This window comes from Triturus cristatus, chromosome 9 (genome assembly GCF_964204655.1).
Source record: "Triturus cristatus chromosome 9, aTriCri1.1, whole genome shotgun sequence".
NCBI classification, from domain to species: domain Eukaryota; kingdom Metazoa; phylum Chordata; class Amphibia; order Caudata; family Salamandridae; genus Triturus; species Triturus cristatus.
Genome location: NC_140592.1, coordinates 881,816,056 through 881,841,265, shown reverse-complemented (window position 1 = coordinate 881,841,265; position 25,210 = coordinate 881,816,056). Strand labels below are relative to the sequence as shown.

General features: G+C 44.5%; 1 protein-coding gene across 1 annotated transcript in view; it reads left to right on the top strand.

Moving 5' to 3' along the window:
* The window catches only part of LOC146799011 (cholesterol 24-hydroxylase-like), a 475,198-nt gene that overhangs the window by 156,271 nt on the left and 293,717 nt on the right, over positions 1 to 25,210 (top strand). The window contains exon 5 of the mRNA XM_085626406.1: positions 7,817 to 7,903. Within this exon, the coding sequence (XP_085482532.1) occupies positions 7,817 to 7,903 (87 nt within the window). The remainder of the gene's footprint in view (positions 1 to 7,816; positions 7,904 to 25,210) is intronic.

Below are 25,210 nucleotides of genomic sequence, written 5' to 3'. Positions count from 1 at the left end.
TAGTAGGCTGTCGGGAGGGACTAGCCTCTTTGATGAGACTTCTCCCCTAGACAAGTGTGCATAGTAAATTGTGAGCAAGGATTGGCCTCTCCCCTAACACCTTTGCCCTTTGCAACAGGTGAGCATGTTATGATGTGAGGAGAAACTGACTCCTCCTCTATAACCTCTTTCCAGGGCAACAAGCGTGCATAGTAGGGTGTGAGCAGGAACTAGCCTCTCCACTGACACTCTCCCCAGAATGACGTGCATGCATAGTTGAGTATGCGGAGGGACTTTCCTCTCAGCTGAGACTTCTCTCTTGGACCAGCTATGTGCGTAGTTGGTTGTATAGAGAGTCTGACCTCTCCACAGACACCTTTCTCTTGGATTACAGGTCTGCATAGTAGAGTGTGGGAATGGACTTCACTCTTGGACGAATGGTGTGCAAATTAGTATGTGGAGAGGCACTGGCCTTTCTGGTGAGACCCCTCCCAGGATGGCAGGTGTTCATAGTATGATGTGGAGAGGGACTAGTCTCTCCGCTGAGACCTCTCTTCTAGGCGACAAGTGTGAAGTGGGATGTGGGTAAGGACTGGCCTCTCCAATAAAACTCCTCCACAGGGTTTACTTGTAGGGTGTAGGGAAGGACTGGTGTCTCCGCTGAGACCTCTTTCTTGGATGATGGGTGTGCATAGTGGTGTGTGTAGAGGGCCTGACCTCTCTGCTGAGATATGTCTTGAGCAATGTATATGTGTAGTAGGATGTGGGGAGGGATGGGCCTCTCAGCTGAGACTCCTCCCCAGGGTGACGGGTGTGCATAGTAGGGTGTAATGATCAACTGACCTCTCTGCTGAGACTCCTCCCATGGGTGACGGGAGTGAGGAATGACTACCTTCTCTGCTTACACCCTTCCCCAAGATGACAAACGTGCTTAGTAGATTGTGGGGAACTGAACTTCCAACTGACACCTCTTTCCTTGGCGACAGATGTACATAGTAAGGTGTGAGAATAGACTGTTCAGATCTCTCCCCAGGGTGGCACTCAAGTGTAGTAGGTTGTGGAGAGGGACTGACCTCTCCAGTGATACCCCTCCCCTAGGCAACGGGTGTTCATCTTAGGGAGTAGGGAGGAACTGGCCACTCCTGTGAGACCCCTCCACAGGTTGACAGGTGTGCACAGTAGGGTGTAGGGAGGGACATCCCTCACGGTTGAGACTCCTACCCCTTGGTGTGAGTAGTTGGGGGTATAGAGAGACTGGCTTCTCTGCTGAGACTCCTACACTTTGGTGTCGGGTGTGCATTGTAAGTTGTGGGGAGGGGCTGGCCTCTCTGCTGACACCCGTTCCCAGGATTATGGGCACGCGTAGTAGGGTGTGAGGAGGGACTGGCCTCTCTGCTGACACTTTTCCCTAGGCAATGGGTTTGCATAGTAGGGTGTACAAAGTGACTGAACACCCCCTTTTTTCACACTCTTGTGAGACACATGTGCGAGCGCTATATTTTTTAGAAAATTATTTACAAGTTGCTTCATCAAACTACTAATGTTTCATAGACCTCCTCTCAATTAGTAGGGGGACAGGACGCCTTTACCCTGTCCCCTCATACAGCCTTTTATGATCATTTTCACAACACGTTGTATTCAGTAATGGCGGTATTTGATTTCTGTTCCACCAACAGTAAGCCAATCAGACTGACTCTCTGTAGCCTCCCGTTTCAACAGGAGCGAGAAAGCCGACATGAAAAAATCTTGTTGACCAAGCAGATGGCTCAAATGTTTTATTTCTGCACGATTATAGACATACCTTTTACTGATGAGCATTTGTTTGCAGTGCAAGTAGACGATTAATTGAGGCAAACTCAAAAAAAACAATGACAGTGCAAATGCAGGGGGTAAGGGGTGTTCAAATGAGAGTATCTTTTAAAAGAGGGACCTACCAGATTGAAAAGGCCTAGAAGGCAGCTTTGTTCAAGAACTTGCAAAGGCATACACAGGACACTTCCGTTCACCAAATAGGTTCATCGCAAAAAACACACTCATCAAAAACAAAGTTTTTGAGGTAGAGACAATGGTATCATTAAAGACCTAATAGACTTAATACCACAAAAAATTACACTTTAAGTCTGCCACATGCAACACCAGAGGGGAACAGAATACAATTCTTTACATCGAAAATGGCAAGCAACAGGAAAGTGGATAATGAATCTAGCAAACTATGAAGTAATGCAAAAAGTAACAACATACATTAAAATAAAAAAAAAAAAAAAACGGTACAGACCAACTACAAATCCTACAACAAGATGTAATCGAACTACTCCTGAAAGATACCATAGAAAGACTACCATTAAAGGAACAAGACACAGGAGTGTGCTTGGTATCCTTCTTAACTGATAAACGAGCTTTACTCTAAGACCTATACTAGTCCTGTGCTTTGAAAACAGGTTTATCAAGGCACAGATGTTCCAACTAATGACCCTTCAGGAGGTGACTCCCTTACAGAGAGAGAATTACTGTTTGGCAACAGCAGACCTCAATGATATATATTTTCACACTCCAATGCATCCAGCGCACACCAAGGAGCATATGTACAAGCCCCTATCGCCACCACAATGTCACCTATAGTGAAGTTGTGGTGGCGATAGGGGCTGCGCCTTATGTACAAGGCAGCGTTAAGCCACTTAACGTGGCTTGACACTGCCTTGTAGATAAGGCCCCTTTTCACGCTATGGTTAGCGTGAAAGGTGTGGGCAGTGGGTGTTGCGGTGGGCGTTCCACCACAACACCCATTCATTTTGACGCTGCCCCCTATGTACAAGGGTGGCGTACATAGGAGCCAGCGCCAAAATTAGGGCCAGGTAAAAACTGGTCGTAAGATGGTGAAACAAGGAGAAATGAATTATTTCTCCTCTTTTTTGCTTTTTCCATGTATACTGCCTTGTGCAGCACACATGGAAAAAGCAAAATGGCACTTTAAAAAAAAATTATGTTTTGTCACTTTCATGTGTGGTGCATGAAGCAGGACGCATGAAAGTGACAGAATGGCATTTCTAGGATAGTTTATTTGCAGGAAGGGACACCTTCCCACACATAAACAATCCTTCCCTGCACTCAGACACCCTTGCACTCTGGTGCAAGGGTGCCTGCGTTGGCACTAAGTTACTAAACTTAGCGCCAATTGCAGCGGGAAACGTAAGGCTGCACCACATTCTTGTAAACCAGGTGCAGCCTTGCGTTTCAGAAGTGGAAGAGAGAGGCGTTAAGCCAGGAAGGCTGACACCTCTCTCCTCCACTTCCTTGTACATACCCCACCAAGTACTTAAGATCAGTAAAGAAAGAGGGGGATCTGTTGCCAATTCAAAGTTGGCATCAAGTCTACTCCAGGAGTCTTTACGAAAAACTTTTGGTAGCAGCAGCACACCTGAAATGTCAAACAATTCACGTGTAGCCCTAACAGGACGACTGGTAAACGCAAGTTCATTTTATCAATGCCAAACAAACAGACTGACAGACATTAGAAGATACCCTTTTTAATCTGGAATTCGTAGGCAACATAAAGAAATCATTTCCAACTCCAGATAAAATAAATACCTTCTTGGGGATAACAGAGGCAACAATGTCTCTAGTAAAACCTCTAAGGAGAAGTGTGAATGAATTGCAGGGATTAATTCTCCTTTACTAGAAGTCTCATGATCTGACAGTAAGGAATGCATTGAAATTGTTGGTTCAAATACGTGGTTACATATGGGAGCAAATCAGGAATGATTAAGCGGCCAATGTTTGTAAATACAGGCCCCCTGTGAAGATCTAGTGTTCTGAAAGTGATGCCACTGTGGAACCCAGTCAATGAGGCTAATAGGAGACACTTTCACATGCACGCCCTTCAAACCATCTTAAGAATGGGGTGGGGTTGAGGTGCACATATGAACAAACTGAGAATCTAGGGTCAGTGATCAGAAACAGATAAGACACACATATTAATTGGAAGAAAAAACTGTTCTCCTAGCCTTGAAAGCTTTTCTAGAAAAAGCAAAAACGAAGCTGTGCAAACCGTTTTGGAAAATCAACAGAATTTTATCTCAACAAACAAAGCGGAACAGTATTCTTTCCCCTGTGATAGCTACCTCAAAAAATATGAAGATGAACAATGCAAAGTATATAACATTGATTGCACATTTGGCACCAAGAGTGGGTAGTGTTCAGGTGGGCATAAGAGGATCTGGATGTTTAAACAAGCAGTATTAGATCACATTTTCAACACATAGGGAAACCAGACGTAGCTCTATTCGCAACACATGAAAACACAAAAAGGCAAAGCATCACATCCACGCATTGCCATCAGCAGCCAGAGGGCAATGTGATGTCAATAAGCTGGCCCAGGAAAGCTGCGTACTTATTTCCTACGATTTCACTGCTTCAAATTGTAATAAACGAGTTCAGTACATCAAAGAGTAACATTAGTAGCAGTCATGCCGCCACATCAAAACATCTTCAAGTTGCCAACACATAAAGTATAATTACAATACAGGGCGGAATATTTCACCCTGAACCACAAACTGTCCAATTGTGGCCTAGGCTCCTCGGTTGTAGAGTTTGCACATCTCTTTCGACCACATAAATCAATGGCTATCATTAAAGAGGCAAGGAAGCCATCGACAAAGAAGTGCCGAGAAGTGAAGTGGCCCTGATGCATTATTCGGTATATGAAGAATGGAAATTTAGAGATATTATCTAGGGAGACAATAATTCCACCCTATTTAACACAGCTGTTAGATCCATTTACAAAAAAGGCACAGAAAACAATTCTGTTTGCCATTTCATTTATATAATGCTTTCTAGAATGGGCTATAGCAGTGTATACCCCACAAGGGTTACCACCACCTCAACAGAACTTTCATCTAGTATAAGCTTGTATAATAAAATCATCCTTTGAACATTTATGAACAGCAACTTTAAAATATATCATGTTAAAAACAGCCTTCTTATTAGCAATTGCATCTATAAGACAGGTTAGCGAACTGCATGCACTAACAGTTTAAAATCCCTACCTGAATGTTCACAAGCACAAGGTAATCATGGTAACTAATTCAACGTGTTTACTTACAATACATCAGTACAATTGCCTTTGTTCTTTCAGAATCCACCTAATGCATCAGAAAGGTCGTTACTTTCTGTAGACACTAGAAGAGCTATTATGAATAAAATGTTAAAGAGACCCAAAACATTTAAAAATATACATTCTCTATTAATATTAGGACCACCTGTAACGAAGGTACAAGATGGATTTACCAAACAATTCAGTTATGATACTTTGAAAAAAGCTACATATTAAACAAAAGGCACATGCTATAAGAAAGAAAGAGGCTACATTAGCCATTCTTTACAATGTATCATTGAAAGACATTTATAATGATGCAACATGATCTACGAAAATTGGTAGACATGCTTGCTGAAAACGAAAGTTTTGTAGGTCCAATAATGTTAAAATCGTTAATTGCTACTACACCCTCTTCACATCATCCTCCATAGGGGGGAAATACAGCAACGTAATCTTTACACAGCAACTGAATGTAGAAGAGATTTCACACCATGAAAGATACCATTTATCTGCACATATGGTTCTGCAGCTTGAAACTTGTCTAGATTTACATCTAGACTACTAGAAACTCTTCCGGACCCAGTCATTACATTGTGGAATTATGCACGGTATGTGTATCTAGCTAAATTTTAAGCTGCACCACTATAATTTCAGATATTCTACTAGAAGTATCAATCAATCAAATGACTTGGAAAGTGTGACTACTCACCCGTAAGGGTCTCAATTCGCTGGGTGGGGGAGCTGCTGATCCCTCGAATACAAAAGAAACAATAGATGGACGGAATGCTGGAAAATGTAAACATTCACCCCCCAGTCACAAGGATCTGGGTTTAGTCCATAATTATTTTGCTCACCACACCACCCCAGTTTGGACCCAGCCATATGCGAATCAGTCTTGACCCTGTTCCGTGTGGGAACAGTCTAGCTCGAACAGCCAAGCCAGGTCTCCCTGGACTGCAAACAAGCATCCTGGGACTGGTTTCAGAGCATCACCCTTCATCGGCCAGGCTAGCTTAAATCCAGTGGTGTAGTTAGCATGGGACCCACGTCTGGGCATACCTTTCCCACTTAGGGCGACATATGCAAAAGAAACAATTGATGGATGAAATGCTGGACAATGCAAAAATTCACACCCAGTCACAAGGATTTGGGTTTAATCCATCATTATTTTGCTCACCACACCCTCCCCAGTTTGGACCCAGCCATATGCAAATCAGTCTTGACCCTGTCACTTATCGGAACAGTCCAGCCCGAACTGCCAAGCAAGTCCTCCCTGGAGCATAAACAAGCATCCTGGGACCGGTTTCAAGGCATCACCCTTCATCAGCCAGGCTAGCTTGAATCCAGTGGTGTAGTGAGCATCAATTAGTCTTTTTGCATTTGTCACCCAGAGTGGGATGGGTATGCCCAGACGTGGGTCCCGTGCTCTCCATGCCACTGGAGTCAAGCTATCCAGGGAGGACCTGGCCTGGCCTGGCAGTTCAGACTGGACTGTTCCAATTGGGTGCAGGGTCAAGACTGATTTGCATATGGCTGGGTTCAAACTGGAATGGCATGGGGAGCAAAAAAACGATGGATCTAGGCCCATATCTCTATACTGAGGTGAATGTATGACATCTGCATTCTGCCCATCAATTATTCTGTTTGCATTTGTCACCCCGAGTGGTACGGGTATGCCCAGACATGGGTCTCGTGCTCTCCGTGCCACTGGAGTCAAGCTATCCTGGCTGATGAGGGGTGAAACCCCAAAATCGGTCCTAGGATGCTTGGTTCCAGTCCAGGGAGGACCTTGCCTGGCAGATCGGGCTAGACTGTTCCTATTGGGTGCAGGGTCAAGACTGATTTGCATATGGCTGGGTTCAAACTGGAATGTCATGGGGAGCAAAAAAACGATGGATTTAGTCCCAGATCTCTGTAGTGGGGTAAATGTATGACATTGTTCTGCATCTGTCCATCAATTATTCTTTTTGCATTTGTCACCCGAGTGGCATGGAGAGCACGGGTGGGTCCCGTGCTCTCCATGCCACTAGAATCAAGCTATCCTGGCTGATGAGGGGTGAAACCCCCGAAACTGGTCCTAGGATGCTTGTTTCCAGTCCGGGGAGGTTGTGGCCTGGCAGTTCGGGCTGCACTGTTCCCATTGGGTGCAGGGTCAAGACTGATTTGCATATGGCTGGGTTCAAACTTGAATCTGAACTGTGCGGTGTGTTAACACACCCATCACTGTATCTCACTCAGCATTTTTTCTTTGTTTTATAAAATTCTTACAGACTTCACAGAACAGATTTGCACAAAAATACAAGGTGTATTGTGACGGTTACTACTTTCATGGCAAGTTAGGTATTGGAATGTACAGCACTTTTCTCTATGCTTGCTAAAATGTTTTCATTTAATTTAAGTGGGAAAAGTAACTTTGGCATCATTCTATCTTCAAGCTTTTGATATCTCTACATGAGAGCTGACAGGATTACGTTTGTTATATAAGTTTCCCTAATAAATTTGGCCCCTCAAAATAGGGCCAAAATTATTAGTGAAACAAAAGCCGTTCTGTTAATGAAAATTTGTCTCAAACAACACTACACAGTGTTGGTAGCTGAAACTACCACTTTATAATTAATCTATATACCTTGGTGGCCATGTTGGACCTTACACTTTATTAGGTTTATGACAATGAATTATTTCAGTAGGCTGGGTTTTGAAAGAATGGACACTTTTCTTTACCTCTACACCCTCTTTTTGCACTAGGTTTTTGGGAAATGGCTTGTTGACATCTCGAGATTATGATCATTGGCACATGCAGAGAAGAATCATGGACCCTGCATTCAATCGAACGTAAGTTACACTTACACGTTTACAGTTCGTGAGTTGTTTCTAGAATATTCAAAACTAAGTATGTGCAGATTTTTTTCAAAAACCTTTTGTCTGAAAACTTTACAAACGTTAAATTGTACTGAGAAACAATATCTGTCTTTCCAATCTTAAATCACTCTTTACGTTATAAGCAAGGGTATGCTAGTGCCCAAATTCAGTCATCTTTATTGTGAAATTGTTATGGTTGTTAGGTCATTTAATTTAATCTGGGAGCACCATGCACCAATCAAAGCTTTACTTTACAAATCTTCCTAATCTTGGATTTAGTTCATTTGATTCAAGTGAAGTGAACCAGCATTGCAAACTCCACTATGCATTGGGATGTAAAACAAAAGTGTAGGGCAGGCATATTAGATATCTGGTGATATCCTTTCGCCCTCCCATGCAAGACAGAGGGATCACCACTGTGTAGGCCACCAGCAAAGATCAGTTATTTAACACCAGTATCTTCACAAATTATCATGCACTTTTAAAACATTGAATATGAGTTCTGCAGTAAGTTAAAGGGTGAATTGTAGAAGAGGTAGACCCCTCCATGAAGGCCATCAAATTTGTGAGCAGGAAGAAAATGCAAAATGTATTAACAAAAAAACATTGACTTTGGCCAGAGAGAGCACAACTACAAAATAGTTGGAACTATGTAAGTGGTTGAGAGAGCCCTCACTAAACCTTGCTTGTTTGTGGAAACCTCAAACGCACTCTATAGTCTGTACCAGGTGTTTATGTTTACCTCTCCAATACCTTTAGGGTCTGCGCCTCACAGGGGTCAGAGGTTGGGTGCTGCCAGATTCAGGAATATTAGAAGGAGAGAAATGGTTCTAATGGACTTTGGGGAGATCATTGCCTTGAGTAATTGCAACTCAGGGTACACCAGTGTTCAGTTCTCTCTCCTGCCAATAGTGATGGAAAGTTGACCCACTATATATTCCTCTGTTCTCCTAGTGCCATCTGGGGCAGAGGAAGTCTATGGGTCACTGGGACTGCGAGCACTGACAGCTTTCTGATGAATGAGCCCTCCTCCATAGTCGCCCTCTCTTCCTCCGAGGTCTGCGTGGAGGCAGGGCACACAGCAGAAACTGTGTACCCAAATAGAGTTCAAATTGGTTACCACAGGGCAGTCCACAGCTCTAGATCATGGGAATCTGGTGCTTGTAGTCAAATTATTGGTTTCAATTCTTCATTCTTTGATCCTGCTTTCCTCGCTTCCACCCAACTCTGAGATCCAGCTTCAGTATCCCAGTTTGTAAAAGGCATGCCTGCAGTGATCACGAACACATCATTGTTGAAGGAGTGATGCGTGTCAGCTGGGAAATCTCCCATTGCAGGAGATGAGGGCGCTAGCTATGGGGCTAGTATGCAGGGCAAAGAGGCAGAGGTGTTCCCTGAGTGTAACTGTCTGACTGAGCTTAAGGTACAAACTCCTAGCTCTGAAGCAGTAGGAGAAGGCAGAGACTGCTGTTGAATAAAGCCTCCCAGGGGCCACAGGGTACTTGATAGAGTACAGTCTCCACCAGTGGAGCCAATGCTGAAGCACTGGTGGGCCAGTGTACCTCAACAGGGTTAAGCCCATCTCACTAGCAGAGGCAGGACATGCCCTCTGTGCCAAGATCATTTGCTTTAGTTCCCAAGAAGGTAGGGAGACGTTGGTATCATCAACAGTGCAAGCAGCTGAAAGCTACCCTATTCTGAGGAGGAAGAGACAAGGTAGGGATTTTGCCAGCAATGTCTAATTCCTTTTTTGGAGCGTGGCTTGAGTCCCCCCTCCCTAAGCCATTGAAATGCTCGAGGTACCCCATCCCTGGACTAAACGCATTTTTAATAGAGGAAAGGGCATGGGATCCCCTCCTCAAGCCATTCTATAGCCCCAGGGATCTCATCCCCCAGAGCCTGATGGCAGCAGTGTTCCAGGGGCCACATCATCCGGACACTGCTTTAACCTACCCAGGAGAGTGTGGGTAGGGAATACAAATCTATTTTCCTGCCTGCACTCTCCCGGGTAGGGGGATACAACCTTTCTCCCGACTGGCATAAGCAGAGAAGAAAGCTGTTCCATTTGGGTGGGAGCAAAGAAATAGAGCTGGCTCCTGATACCACCTAGGATGGGTGCTGGTATGGGAGCCGGTGGGTGGCTGGGGTCCTGTTGTACCCCTCACAACCCCATCCAAAAAAAAGGCCTGGGTGTCCCAGTTGAACACCAGGGAACCCAATATACATACATATAACAAAAAAGAATAATAAATGAGCGCCAGGAGCACCACCAAACATTTTTTAATGTTTAGGGGGGTGGGCTGCAGGGAGTGCAGCAGCCCCTGAACAACGTTAAAAAATACTGGGTCATTGAATCCGTGACCCTGGGAGAACTTTTTTTAAAGCACTCCTAGCTGGAGCTCTATGCTGTACAGCTGGAGTGCAAGCCCCCATTGTGGTCGCTTTTATGGCGCTTGAAACATATTTAAAAGGATTCAAAGACGTTGTTTTTTTTAATACAGATTTAATAAAGTTTTTATGACAATCACTATTGAACTGTGTGATTTAATGAAATATACCTTTCATTAGAATTATTGCTCATTTCCTAACAAAGACAATACATGTGATTTATATATGTTTAAATTCGGACCCCTTTATCTCGCCAATTGGCCCACGTTTTATATTTTGGTGTTTTGACAAAGTCAGTAGGTCTGCCTTACTTAAAATAACAACTGTTATATTCATCCACATGGGCTAGTTGGAGTCTGTTCACCTGGCCCTGCGCCAAACGTCCCGCTGTGGACAAGTCATGCTGAGTGGGGAATTGGGTTCTGGTCTGTACCCGCAGCCATCCCGATGCTGTACATGGCCGAAGGATGTGTACTACGTGGGGTTCCACAAGATGTGCACAGCTTGGGGTTGGCGTTCTGTTTGTCATTAAGATATCACTTTACGTTAAAAAAACACCTTACAAATTCACTGAAAAAAACAAAGGTTAAAGTGATGTTAAATTTTGGTACGGTAAGAATATCTTACTTTCCATTCAAAGAAAAGCCTTCGAAATTAACTGAAAAAAGTAGGGTTAAAGGGACGTCGTTAGGTGAAAATGTTAGTTAAAACATACTGTTTTAAACTAACAAAACTACTGAAATTCACCAGTTTTAGTTAGCTCAAGTAACTAAACTTGTGCCTTAAGGTAATTATAACTTACACCCTCACCACATATTACATCACTCATGACATGATCTATGACAGCATTGATACCATGACTGCAATGAAATCATTGATGACAAGCCTGTGCATGGTGGGAGTGCAATTTAGAGTTACCTTAGGGTAGGAGTTATAGTCACTTGAGATAACTATAACTGATTAACTTAAGTGGTTTTGTTAATTTACAATGATATGTTGTAACTGATATTCTAACCTAACTATAATGTAACTGGAACATTAGGTTTTTTCAGTCAATATATATATAGGACTATCTCTTCATCATTAATAGTTCACTAGCACTAGTGTTCCAGAAGGCGCTACTTTAGTGAATTATATAACTTTAAGCTCTACCCCGCATGCCTCTATCGAAACAGTACCCAAGATTTCAATAGTCTCATGAAATGTGGCAGGGGTAAAGAGCAAACTGTCTCTCCCGTATTGGAACCATTTTATTGAAGGCTTTGATATTTGCTTACTACAGGAAACCTGGAGCGTAACATAGGTACACAAAGTTGGGTAAGCCAGCTATTGCGTTCCAGCAACCCCAAGTAAAATAGGGCATCCCACAGGGGGTTTGTTGATATGGGTTAAACTAGCCCTGTGCTGTGTTATATCGCTACTTCCCTCAGATAGCCCAGACATTCTGTGAATTCACCTCAAGTATAGCACAGGCAACACCATTGACATTTAGAATGTATATGAAAGAAGAACTAGTGGGGGCAGATCTTCAGCAACAATATCGAAACCAGAAGAACTCCTGGATGATAGAAACCCAACCCCCTTTCTGATAGTAGTGGGTGACTTCAATGTCACCTTTGAACCATTAGATAGGGATGAGGTGACTGAAGTATATGAAGTGGAGAACTTGTGGTGGGTTCCCCCTAGACCTGCCACCGGTCAAGAGATGGTTCCAAGTTGTGCTCCAAGTAAAAGCCCTAACCTTGGAGCTTGGGCTGAGGGCAGCAGATGGTAGGACCAAATCTGATAGATCGGGTGCTAATACTTACAACAGATCAAATGGCATGAGCCAAATTGATTATATTTTGTTGGACTTGAGGCTTTGAAACAATGTTATAGATATGGCTGTAGGTGAAACAGTTGACAGTGACCATGATCCCCTCTGTTATAGCCTAGTGTCTGCCTGGGGAGATCCACACACCTGGCATATAGTCCAGCAGTTATCAACAAAGGAGATCTGTCCAACGAATGACAAGCGGCGCCTTAAGTGGCATAACTAATCCTACATGCAGACAAGCTACAAAAAATGCACCGGGACTTGTTAGCTAGTGCGTCAGAGCTTGTGGTTCTATGCGAGAAACCAGGTGGGAGGATGAAGGTAACGGATTTCCATTGTCACCTTTTTGAGCATATGGGCTCTTATTTTACTGTGTGCGTGCATAAGAACACCACAATGAATCATAATAAGGCCACAATCATGGTTCAATTAGGAATGTAGGCACTCTAGAATCCAACTTGCTAAGGCAATTAAATCCAAAGACTTTAGGAGTATCAGAATTTCTAGGAAAACCTAAAACCTAGCTGTCCTGAAAGCTAAAAGAGAGTGGGTTGAGTTCAGATGGCAGTTTATCAAGGAATCTTGTGATGCCAGGGACACTAAAAAATGTTGGTCTCTTGTGGTATGGGGCGACTAATTAGGGCCCCCCAACCGAGAATCACATTTCGGCCTTTGACTGGTACGAACACTTTAAAGCCCCTAATGCAGACCCTGATATGTCCACTTTTTCGACAGGCCATCCAAGACTTCCCCATCTAGACAATAGTGACCTTTTCACCATGGAGGACATTGAGGCCAAAGTTTCACCAGCGAACCCTCTGCTATCATTCGCACTCTACTTTTACACGATATAGTCCCTAATATAACACTGCCAGCCCTCCGTAGCTTCTCAGTGTTATGACAACAGACGAGTAACCTTCTGCAGTATGGCTTCTATCACCACCCGATATTCAAATTCCATTCCCGGGATGCCCAGGCAACCTCTGTACCTGTGCTTCTGGACAACATAAAACAAGACACTAAGGGCCTTATGTAGGTAAATTACATTTACCACTTCATAAATACCGAATTTTACCGATTCGGTATTTATGAATCGGTAAATGTAATGTAGGTAAAAAAATACAGATTCGGTAAGTGTCGGTATTTTAGTATTTTAGAATGGCGTCTATTGTGCACATCATGTTAAGAGGCCAGTCTTGTGTCCAACCACTGCATATATTCTCATTAGTCCACAGTACGTGTGCGGATGGTTTGCACTCTGTACTGCATTGAACAGTAACACCTAGCATAAAACACTGTGGGCCAGATTCACAAAGGTAAAATGAGACGAAGGTCTAACGTTATGACTTTCGGTAGTAATCGTGAATGCCCTTTGTGAATACCGAAAGTCGTAAAGTTCAACTTTTTGTATTCACAGAGGGCATTTCCGATTAGTAAATGCCCTTTGTGAATACCAAAAGTTGTAAAGTTAGACTTTCGTCTCAGTTTACCTATGTGAATTAGACCCATCGTGTTCTCTGATGCATTTTACAGCAGATGTTATTTTTGTAATGCATGGCGGTCGGTCTTTCCGACCGACAACCATCCACCCGACATTGTAATACGGTGGGCGGAGAACATGGTTACGATGTCGGTGGGACCGCCACCGACGGGCTGTCTGTGGCGGTCCCACAGTCTTCGTAATTTTTATCCCAACAGGCCATTTGGGTTATTTTTGAGTTCGAGATTTATTTCATGTAATTATTCATAATTGCCTGTACTTTTGCTGTAAAGTTTTTGAAATTAGGCTATAAAGATTACGTATTTCTTACCTATATCTACTCTTGATTACAATAATAGTACTGCCCTGACAATCGTAAATTAAATGTGAATCTTCATATGTTAATCAAGCTATTTGCACTCCTAATTTCTATTCACCTGTGAATATGGAATTGCAAATCAGATGTTAATGGAACCCTGCAGAATTTTTCGGAAAAAATGGTCATAACAGTGCATAATTCTCGGATCACCTACCTTAGAAATTAACTCCTTTCAGTTTTTGTGTTGAGCTTCAACATATATAAAAATAAAATGAGAGGGACCCCTTGTGCCAGACCAGGGGATTAGGGTACTACTGACAAGTAGAAAAGAACTTCCCTTGGTGGAAAATTGAAATAAAGATTGAATCTTTAGACTATCAACAAGAATTATAGCCCATGTGTTAGAACTTACACAAAATTAGGTTGGACCATACAATAATTGGATATTAAAGATGGTTTTATGAAAACCCTAAACAATCATCTTAATTAAAAATAGACATGTGACTGTCTATACTTATATAACAAATCTTATACCATAAACACATATATTACACATACATTAAATATAAACGTATTTCATTTAAGTCAATGTTTCCAGGAAATGTAATAGAATCAACAAGAAGGAAGAAAAAAAAAAAATTCTAACAGATTCAATACACCGGCAAAACAATCAACAGAGAGACAAGAACAGACAGTACATTTTGTCATTAGTTGTCACATCCGGGTTAAACACTTGCTTGGCTAATCCTAGATACACTTTACTCATTTTGGGCCATATGTAGGTAGCCTAATACCGGTCGGTAACGGCCGATTTTCGGTAAATATACCGTTACCGACCGGTATTTAGGCTTTTGCTATGTAGGGGGAACATTACAGGATTCGGTAATTTACCGAATCGATAAAATTACCGAATCGGTAATTTTACCGAATCGGTAAATACCGAATCCTGTAATGAGATGTAGGTGACACTCAAATGAGTGATGTGTAGGGAAAATAATTCGGTATTTAGCACCAAATATATGTTGGTGCTAAATACCGAATTCATTGCAAAAAGCAATATTTTGCTGGACTAACAGTGCCATGTGGCAGACATACATGCCCTTAGGGCATGTATGTGCGCCACATGTGCACACATGCAGGAATCAGGGGTGCAACAGGGTGTCAATGTGACACCCTGCCACCCTTGAATGTGCTCCCCCATTACCGAATCGGTATTTACCGATTCGGTAATGAGGCATACCTTCCCATTGATTCAATCAATGGGAAGGTATGCCTCATTACCGAATCGGTAAATACCGATTCGGTAATTACCGAATTTCTCCGATTCGGTAATATTTACCGAATGATTACCTACATACGAGTTACCACTTCTTAAATACCGAATCGGTAAAGTTCGGTATTTAAGAAGTGGTAACTTGTATGCTACCTACATATGGCCCTTTATATATATAGGATAAGCTGTTCCACGGATTGTGCAAAGTACAGCGTCGACGCGTTTCGATGGTTCTATTTAATATTCCATCTTTATCAAGACCAACAGATATATGTCTCTCATTTTATGGGCACTGATTGGTTGCTGTTTACGTTTCAATCCTGTAGGTAAATATAGTATATTAGTTTACATATAGTTTTGCAATGAATCATTTTCATATTAACCTTTCTATGTTATATATCAATTATAGGTCCATCCATTGTACTTTTCTTTTTTTGATGATGTACAATTCACCCAATCATTTATCCATATTAGAAGAGTATTTTCTTTAACATTGCACTTTTTCATTTTGTCTACAATATTACACATTTGCCCTATTTTGTTCTAGCAAATGGGCTAGTCGTGGTGTGTATCTCATATATATGAGAGGGACTTGCTGTCATAACAAGAGGAAATTGTGAACGAATAGGCCCTAGACCCTTTACTGAATGGCTGGATCACCATTGTAACCATAAATGGGGAAAAGGGGAGTAAATTACCTTATGTCATCTCATTATATCCTTGGATCTGTTGTTCTAATGAACATATTCTTGTTCCTTAGTTAGAGGAATCTACAGAACAATATAGATCAGCATTATTTACTGAACATTTTAAACATACATCCAATTATATCTCCATTTTACCCACTCTGTACCTCAAAAGAATCTATTTAGTTTTATTTATTGCTCGCTGGGCAGTCCTATTTCTATCTTCAAAGTCCAACGTTAAACCAAGTTTTTCCCACGACTTAGATCTAGGGATAAAAGATTGATATTAGTTCTATTTGTCGTCTAATCTTAGTATAATGGCAATTCATGTAGATCTTAGCTTCCTTTGCCCTATTTACCTGATCAAAGTCCTATATTGTATTTCACCCGTTCTTTATTCAGTTTGAGACACAAGGGTTTTTTTTAAAAGCCACCCTCCACTCATCCGGAGTCTTAGATTCTGAGTCTATATAGAAAGACATTAGAAAACTATCATTAGTCATATTTACCTACAATGGTGTAGTGTTTTATAAAAATAAACAACCTAACCTCTCGTAGGGAGTAGATTACTTGGTGTAGTGTTGCCCTTTTCTTGTCGATATATATAGGTGGTAATTTCCCACAGGTCAGGTATCTTTATCTTCTTCTTGCAAGATTTTTGTGCAATATAGGTAAAACGAGAAAAATAGAACTATAAAACAATGATCCCCTCTGGTTAGCTTTCATTCTAAATAATGCAGCTCAACCCAAATCAGAGATTTCCCCCTTGCAGCATTTCTTTATCCATACCGTGTAAAAGATTTTGTAGCTGTAGAACGTCCTCGTGTTCTCCCAGAGGCAATCTGGGAGCACTCGCTCTTTTCAAGGTTAAATACCCTTGGAACAGTTTTCTAATTGGTTAATCCTATGGATTCATTAATTGCCATCAGCTGTGTTCTACGTCTTGCGCATTTGATCCCTTAACCTCGGAAGTATTTGCGCTTTACGAGGGTCTGATGTAAGCACCGAAAGAGATTCGCCCACACTGCCTCTATTAGCCCAGAACCACTTGAATCCAAACGTCGAATCACCCTATATTTTTTACCGCGTTACATCATACGCGCTTGTTACCGTACCCTAGGAGGTTAAATCACTTTGCAGGAGTCAACTATGAATGCTGGCAAGGAATTCGCCCAATACCTCTCAAACCGGAAGCACTCAAATCGCGCCGTCAATTGAACCTATACTCTACTGCGAGTGCCCCGGAAGAAAACACTCCAATTCACAAAGTCAGCTCCGGTCTTCTCACAGCAATATTATTTAGAACAAATGTAGATAAAAACGATTATCTGTTAAATATCAGATCGGCGCTTTTGCGCCTAGTTTGTTCATTTACATTTAAGCATGCTGTCCAAAAAGAATTTATATCTATTTTCTCTATGATGTTATATTGACAATGATCTTGCTACGTTTGTATTGTTTTTTTTATATTATTTATAAACTCAAAAAATCTCACAAGAAAAAAGGAAAAATTTGTCTGTTGCATATTTGCAATGTGTTAAAAATGGAAAAATATTTTTACCTCATATACGGTCATCTACACAGTCATGTTGAATATATTCACCAGAGGCGGTATTACTGTAAGTATCATTTTTATACTACTGCACAGCTATTTACTGGTTTGATACCAGTTTCATCCAATCTTCCCTGGTATTCAGACCTTTGTCTAAGGTATCTAGGTGACACATATACCATTGTTCCTTCATCTTTCTTATTGCGTCCAGGTTCCCTCCTCTCCTGCTTACACTTACTTTTTCCAGTATAAACCAGTTGAACTGATTAAACTGATGGTTTTTTTGGAGTATTGGTCTGTCAGAGGTGCATTTTCTTTACAATTTTTTATCGCTGACCTGTGTTCCAGAAGTCTGATACGCAATTCTCTGCTAGTCTCGCCCACGTACGCAAGACCACATGGGCAGACAAGCAGATATATTATATTTTTACTCCGACAGTTATTGAGTGTCCTTGCGACCAGAGTTTTACCATTAAAATCCAAATTCTTTGCTTCAATGCAATTTGGACAAATAGAACAGGTACCACATTTGTACTTACCAATTGCTTTTTGATTGTGCAAAGTAGTTTGAAAACTTCCATCGATTTTTTTGTATGTTTTCACCAGAGCATTTCTTATGGTTTTATTTCGCCTAAATGAGAAAAGGGGTTTAGTCAGGGGTATTGAAAGTCCATTATTAAGGATCTTCCAATTGCGATTGATTATGCTTTTTACCTTATTGCTCAAGCCTGAATACTGGCAAACAAAAACAATTCTTTCTGCAGTTTTTTTTTCTCTCTTTGTTAATATTTAGAAGATGGTCCCTATCATAGAATCTAACGCGTTTTAATGAATGCTTGATAAGTTTTTTCGGATAGCCCCAATCTTTCAGTTTCTTTTCCATTCCTTCAGCATGGTGATAAAAATCGGTAAGAGTTGTGCAATTACGACGCAATCTTAAAAATTCCCCATATGGGATATTATCCTTTTGTGATCGGGGATGGTTGCTTTCGTATTGCAGAAGAGTATTTTTATCCGTGGGTTTCGAAAAAAGTTCCACCTCTAACTGGCTTCCCGCAAGGGGGGAACCTCTGATTTGGGTTGAGCAGTATTATTTAGAATGAAAGCGAACCAGAGGCGATCATTGTTTTATAGGTCTATTTTTCTCGTTTTACCAATATTGCACAGAAATCTTTCAAGAAGAAGATAAAGATACCTGACCTGTGGGAAATTACCACCTATATATATCGATAAGAAAAGGGTAACACTACACCAAGCAATCTACTCCCTACGAGAGGTTAGGTTGTTTATTTTTATAAATTAAAACACTACACCATTGTAGGTAAATATGATTAATGATAGTTTTCTAATGTCTTTTTATATAGACTCAGAATCTAAGACTCCAGATGAGTGGAGAGTGGCTTTTAACAAAAACCATTGTGTCTCAAACTGAATAAAGAACGGGTGAAATACAATATAGGACTTTGATCAGGTAAATAGGGCAAAGAAAGCTAAGATCTACATGAATTGCCATTATACTAAGATTAGACAACAAATAGAAGTAATATAAATCTTTTATCCCTAGATCTAAGTCGTGGGAAAAACTTGGTTTAACATTGGACTTTGAAGATAGAAATAGGACTACCCAGCGACCAATAAATAAAACTAAATAAATTATTTTGAGGTACAGAGTGGGTAAAATGGTGATATAATTGGATGTATGTTTAAAATGTTCAGTAAATAATGCTGATCTATATTGTTCTGTAGATTCCACTAACTAAGGAACAAGAATATGTTCATTACAACAACAGATCCAAGGATATAATAAGATGAAATAAGGTCATTTACTCCCCTTTTCCCCATTTATGGATACAATGGTGATTCACCCATTCAGTAAAGGGTCTAGGGCCTATTCGTTCACAATTTCCTCTTGTTATGACAGCAAGTCCCTCTCATATATATGAGATACACATCACGAGTAGCCCATTTGCTAGAACAAAATAGGGCAAATGCATAATATTGTAGACAAAATGAAAAAGTGCAATGTTAAAGTTTTTTTTTTAAACTTGTTTTTATTGGCATTTGTTGGTACTTTCGTTACATGTCAGTATTGGATCGCAGTATCTTTAAGTACATGTTTCCAGTCAGGTGAAATCAATCTTGACATTTATAATTACCTTTACTGCGGTTATTTACAATGTAACAGGTGTTTGCCATATTAAAGAACAAACCAGGGAGGGGGGGGGAGGAAACTAGGGGCAGTCATGGACTATCAGAGAAGGGTCAGCCAGACTACATCACATGTGGTCCGTAAGGTAACTGGTGAAGCAGCGCATTGGAAACCCCTGGCCGGGGTACGACTATGCAGGCGGACATACGGCATAGGTGCAGGCCCCGGAGCAGCGGGGATAGGAACCTAGTCACTCCAGGGTGAGTGTGAAGTATTAGGGGGGAGCGTCATCCGGGTGGGTGTGTGTCACGCGTGGCTGTGTGGCGGTAGAGGTGGTCACGGTCGCGTCCTGATCAGCTAGGGGCTGGGATTGTTTAAACTGATGCATCAACAGCGCCCATTCCAGGGAAATCGGGGTTTTGCGCATGCCCTTCGCTTCCTCCTCTCGCAGGGTATCCTCCTCAGCCGCGGACCACTTGAGCACCGCCCCCCTCCATGCCGCCAGCGGGGGACCCGTAGGGGAACGCCAATGCATAGCTATGCATCGTTTAGCCAGGAGGTGTGCTAAGGAGACAAATCGTATGGGCACTTTGTGCCGCTTCTTCCGGCCCATTATTCCCAGTGAGCAGTACTCCCATGTATCTAGATGGGGCAACCCCGCAAGATCTCGGAGGGTCTCATGGATAGTCGACCAGTAGGTTTGGATCCCCGGGCACGACCAAAACATATAGAGGAAATCTGCGTCTTGTGCCTGACAGCGGGGACAAAGGAAATTTGTATCGGGATAAAAACGCTGGAGGCGCGCTGGGGTCAAGTAGGCCCTGTGAAGAATGTAATATTGTATGTTTTTGAAACGGGCATTCCGAGACACTTTTTTGGGGAATTCGAGTGCCCTTTCCCACTCATTGTCGTGAAAAGCCCGTCCCACCTCCTCCTCCCAAAGGGTATGTAGGGGCGCCAATGATGGAGGCGTCAACTCCCGGATGGACTTGTACAGCCAGGTGGTGAGGTGACGACCCCGTCCCATTCGCAGTATCATGTGAAGGACTGGATGCGTGGGGGGCTCTCCTAGTGTGAGATCATAGTATGGTCAAAAATGGCTGAGGAGCTGGCGGTGCCGCAAGAATTGTCCCGGGCGGAGATCATATTCATCAATGAGTTGCTGGAATGGCCGGAGGTGTCCCTCCGCGAATAGTTTTTCTGCCTCGGTGACCTCCCTAGATGTCCACTCCCGAAGCATGGTAGTGGTGAAGAACTGGGTGTTTTTGGGCCAGCCCGCCAGCGGAAGCAACGGTGAATACGAGGGCCCGTCTGGTGCGAGTCGGTGTATGCGCCGGATGCACCCCCGGGCCACCTCCACCTGGAGGGGGTAAGTCCCCGCCGGGCGGGATCCCGGCACAAGCAAGCGGCATAATTCCGGTGTCGTTATCCGACCCGCGGCCGTGTATGTTTCGGACGTGTGCCTGCCGGCTGTCCAATAGGGGAGCCATTGGAGCTGCGCCGCTAGGAAATAGGCTTCGAAGGAGGGGTCTCCAAGACCTCCTTGTGTCGTGGGTAATTTCAGTTTTGTCAGTGCGATTCTATGTCGCCCCTTGCCCCATATTAGGGATCCTAGGAGGGTGTCTAAATCTTTGAAGAAAGAGCGAGGCGGTATCACTGGAAGATTAGTAAAGTAATAGAGTAGATGCGGGACCAGAACCATTTTCGCTAGGGCCACGCGGCCAATCGGGGCTAGCGGGAGATGCCGCCAAAACCCGATGATGGAACGTATAGAGGCGAGTGCCCTACGATGGTTACCCTCGAAGATGTCAGTGGGTGAATGATATAGGCGAATCCCTAGATAGCGAGGGGCCTCCCCCGCCCAGTTTAGTCTCTGATCACCAATTCACACCTCCCGAGGGGCAAAGTCGGGGTGGAGGGGATACACCACAGATTTCTCCCAGTTCACCTTCAAGCCTGAAGTTTCTGCGAACTCGGTTAAGGTGAGCCCGAGTGAGGTTAGATCCGCGGTGATGTCCCGTACATACAGGAGGAGACCGTCGGCATACAGTGAGACACAGTGCGTGGTGTCCGCGAGTGGTATGCCCCAGTCCTGCCCCTCCCTTCGGAGACGGATAGCCAAGGGCTCCACAGCCAACGCGAATAACAGGGGCGAGAGGGGGCAGCCCTGTCTGGTACCCCGGTGTATTGTGAATGCCGAAGAAATACGACGCCCAATGCGGATTCGGGAAGTGAGTTTAGTGTATAGAAGGCGGGTGTAGGCTACAAGCTTGGGGCCAAGGCCAGCACGCTGGAGAACCGAGAACAGGTACTGCCACGTCAGAGTGTCGAAGGCCTTCTCGAGGTCCAAGATCAGGCACGCCGCTCCGGGGAAGCGGTCACCAATCTGGTCCTGGATATGGAACAGACGTCGTATGTTCTGGGAGGTATTCCTGCCCGGTACGAATCCGCATTGGTCAGCGTGTACTAGTGGACATACCACCCGGGAGTATCTTTCGGCCAATATTTTCCCTAAAATTTTACAGTCGGCTGTAAGGAGCGTTATGGGTCGATAAGAAGCTAACAGCTGTGGGTCGCGGTTGGGCTTCGGGAAAGTGACAATTACCGATTCTCTCATGGATCTGGGTAATTCGCCCGCGCGTAGTGCTGTGTCCAGTACCGTCGATAGACGGGGGGTCAGCAGGGAAGCGAAGGTGACATAGTATTCTAGCGGGAACCCGTCCAAGCCCGGGGCTTTGTTTCGGGCCAATGTACGTATGGCATGTGTGATCTCCGAGGTATGTATTGTCGTGTCCAGGTCAGTTTTCTCTGCAGCAGAGATCCGAGGGAGAGGGTCAAGGAAGCGATCGATCGTCCCCTGACTCCATGCTCGAGGGCTATCATAGACCTCCGAGTAATATTGACGGAATTCTTGAAGAATCTCGTCCTGGGAATGTACCAAGACGCCGCGTTGCGTATGTATGGACGTGATGGGTCGCATCTCCGTGTCTTGTTTAGCTAGCCACGCCAGCAGCGAACCCGTCTTGTCGCGGTCTTTGTGCATTCGAGTCGCATATGTCCGAAAGTTGAATCGCCGCATATCCGCGCACGCTCCCTGATATTCCGATTTGGCATGGGCAAGCTGCGTTGCCACTGCCACCGATTGGTCGGTGAGTTTTGTGGCGTTAGCAAGCCGTTTCTCGGCTTTATCGAGGGCCTGTTCCAGGGTACGTTTCACCCCGACGCGCTGTTGAATGCAGTCTCCCCTGGCCACCACCTTGAAGCTGTCCCACTCGATCAGGGTGGAGGATGCCGACCCCGCATTTCGGGCAAAGTATTCTCGGATACTACACTCTTGTTCGTGGGTGAAGACCGGATCCGCCAGACAATCGCGTGGGAGGCGCCATGTGGGGACGGGGGGGTGCGGGGGTCTCCATTGAAGACTTAGCACATGTGCATCATGGTCGGATAGGACTCTACCCAGGTAATCCGTGTGACGGACCTGAGGGAGCACCGCTGCCGTGCATAAGAACCGATCCAGCCAGACTCGGAGATTGTGAGGAGCAGAGTAGAAGGAGTACATGCGTGTATGAGGGTAATGCAATCGCCACACATCTGTGAGTGACCAATGTGCTACCCATGCCTTAAATCTATCGATTTGTCTGTAAGTAGGGGAACGTGGCAGTGGGGGGCAGGAGTGGTCTAAGTCGGGATCCAGGACGCAATTGTAGTCTCCCCCGAGTATCCACGGCACATGAGTGAATTGGATTTTCGTAAGTCTGTCCCAAAACTTATCCTGGTCAACATTCGGAACATATATGCTTCCCAATAGGACGGCCTGTCCGTCGAGCAGTCCCTCCAACAGGACAAACCTACCCTCCCCGTCTACCACCCGCTGGAGCTCCCAGAACGGAATACCCGGTCGAACCCAGATCAGCGCGCCGCGGGCAAATGATGAGTATGTTGTAGCGCAAACAAGGCCCCGCCATTTCGCCTGCACCCTGCCCACCTCCGCTGCATTAAAATGGGTTTCTTGCAATAGGAGTATGGATGCTGCTTGGCGCTTCGCATAGGCATAGATCGCATAGCGCTTGCGGGGGGTGTGAAGACCGCGTGCATTTAACGTGAGTATGTTAACATCTGTTACACTCGTCCTCTGTGCCATGGGTAGTATGTCTAGTGTGCGGGCCGAGGGAGCTGCCGGTCCGAATGGTCGTTGCATGGGGACCTAGGGGTTCGCTGCGCCACTGCCGAATAACGAGCCAGTGATCCCGGCCGCTGGGGCATTTGGTCGTGCGGGTGTAGGGTGCCATGACATGTGGGGTGCGTAAGAACTGGGTAATAAACGGTATGCTGGGGTAGGGGAAACAGTCCCAATGCAAGGGACTCATCATCCGAGAGACGGTGTGTCGAAACTTCTCCCTGTAACGCCGGGGGAGTGAACCTGTTCTATATGGTGGGGGGTGGCAACCTGAAGCTGCGCGTCCATGCGTCTAGCAGGCATGGAAGAGGATCATTACGCATCGCTAGGGATGTGCCAGGCTCGACATCTGCAATAGAGGGTGCATATTGACTATTACTCATAAGGATACAAAGTAGGCAGTCTATTGTTCTTGGGTGCATCATGGTGAGGAGGGAGACACCTGTCCATCCAACAGTCCTTCCGCCGTTTGTGGGGTGACCCCAGAGGGCACCACGGAGCCCACCCCTGATGCGATGTCATCACTGTCATTTTCACCCTCTGAGGAGAAGATGTGTGGAGGGCGATCAATGGAGTCGGTCTGTTGGGTGGATCGGAGATCTATGACCGCCTGTAATGCTTCCCGCCTCTCCTTCATAATCTGCTCCAGATCCGGCGAGTCATGGGTACCAGAGGTTACTTTCATTTCTGTGTGACGAGGCTTCATGGGGCGCTTTTTTGCTCGGAAAGTGTTGTAGGGTGAGCCGTTTCTAGGGTGAGTATCGGGCATCCGTGTGCAGTGTTGTTCCGCCCAATCGTGCGCCGCCTCGGCAGTCGTGAAAAAGACTGAAGAGCCCTTGTAGAGAACCTTGAGGCGAGCTGGATAAAGTGAGGCGTACTGCATGTTGTTGTCCTGCAGTTTCCGCTTTACGTCCAGAAAAGTGGATCGCTGCTGTTGCACCGTTCGAGCGTAGTCTGGGAAAATCATTACCTGCTTGTCCTCTATTCGGAGTGGCGCCGCCTGCCGTGCCGCTCGGAGCACCGTGTCTCGATCTCGAAAGTGCAGGAATTTAGCGAGCAGTGGTCGAGGGGGCGCTCCAGGAATGGGTTTCCAGGCCGGCACCCGGCACCCTGTGGGCTTGTTCGATCGAGAAAAACGCAGTACGGTCCGCCACTGGGGTAAAGGATTTAATCCAAGTGTCCATATAGTCTATGGGGTTTGTTCCTTCGATCCCCTCCGGCAGCCCCACCACCCGAATATTGCAGCATCTCGAGCGGCCTTCTAAGTCCTGTGCCCTTTCCTCCACTGCAGTCAAGCGAGTGAGGATGCCCTGGATTGTCGACTGTTGCTCTTTCAGTGCGGGCTGTGTTTCCTCCAATGTCCGTTCCTCCGCACGTACCCGATCCGCCAGCTTGCGGTGATCATCCCGGAGCAGATTAACTTCCGTCGTCAACGTG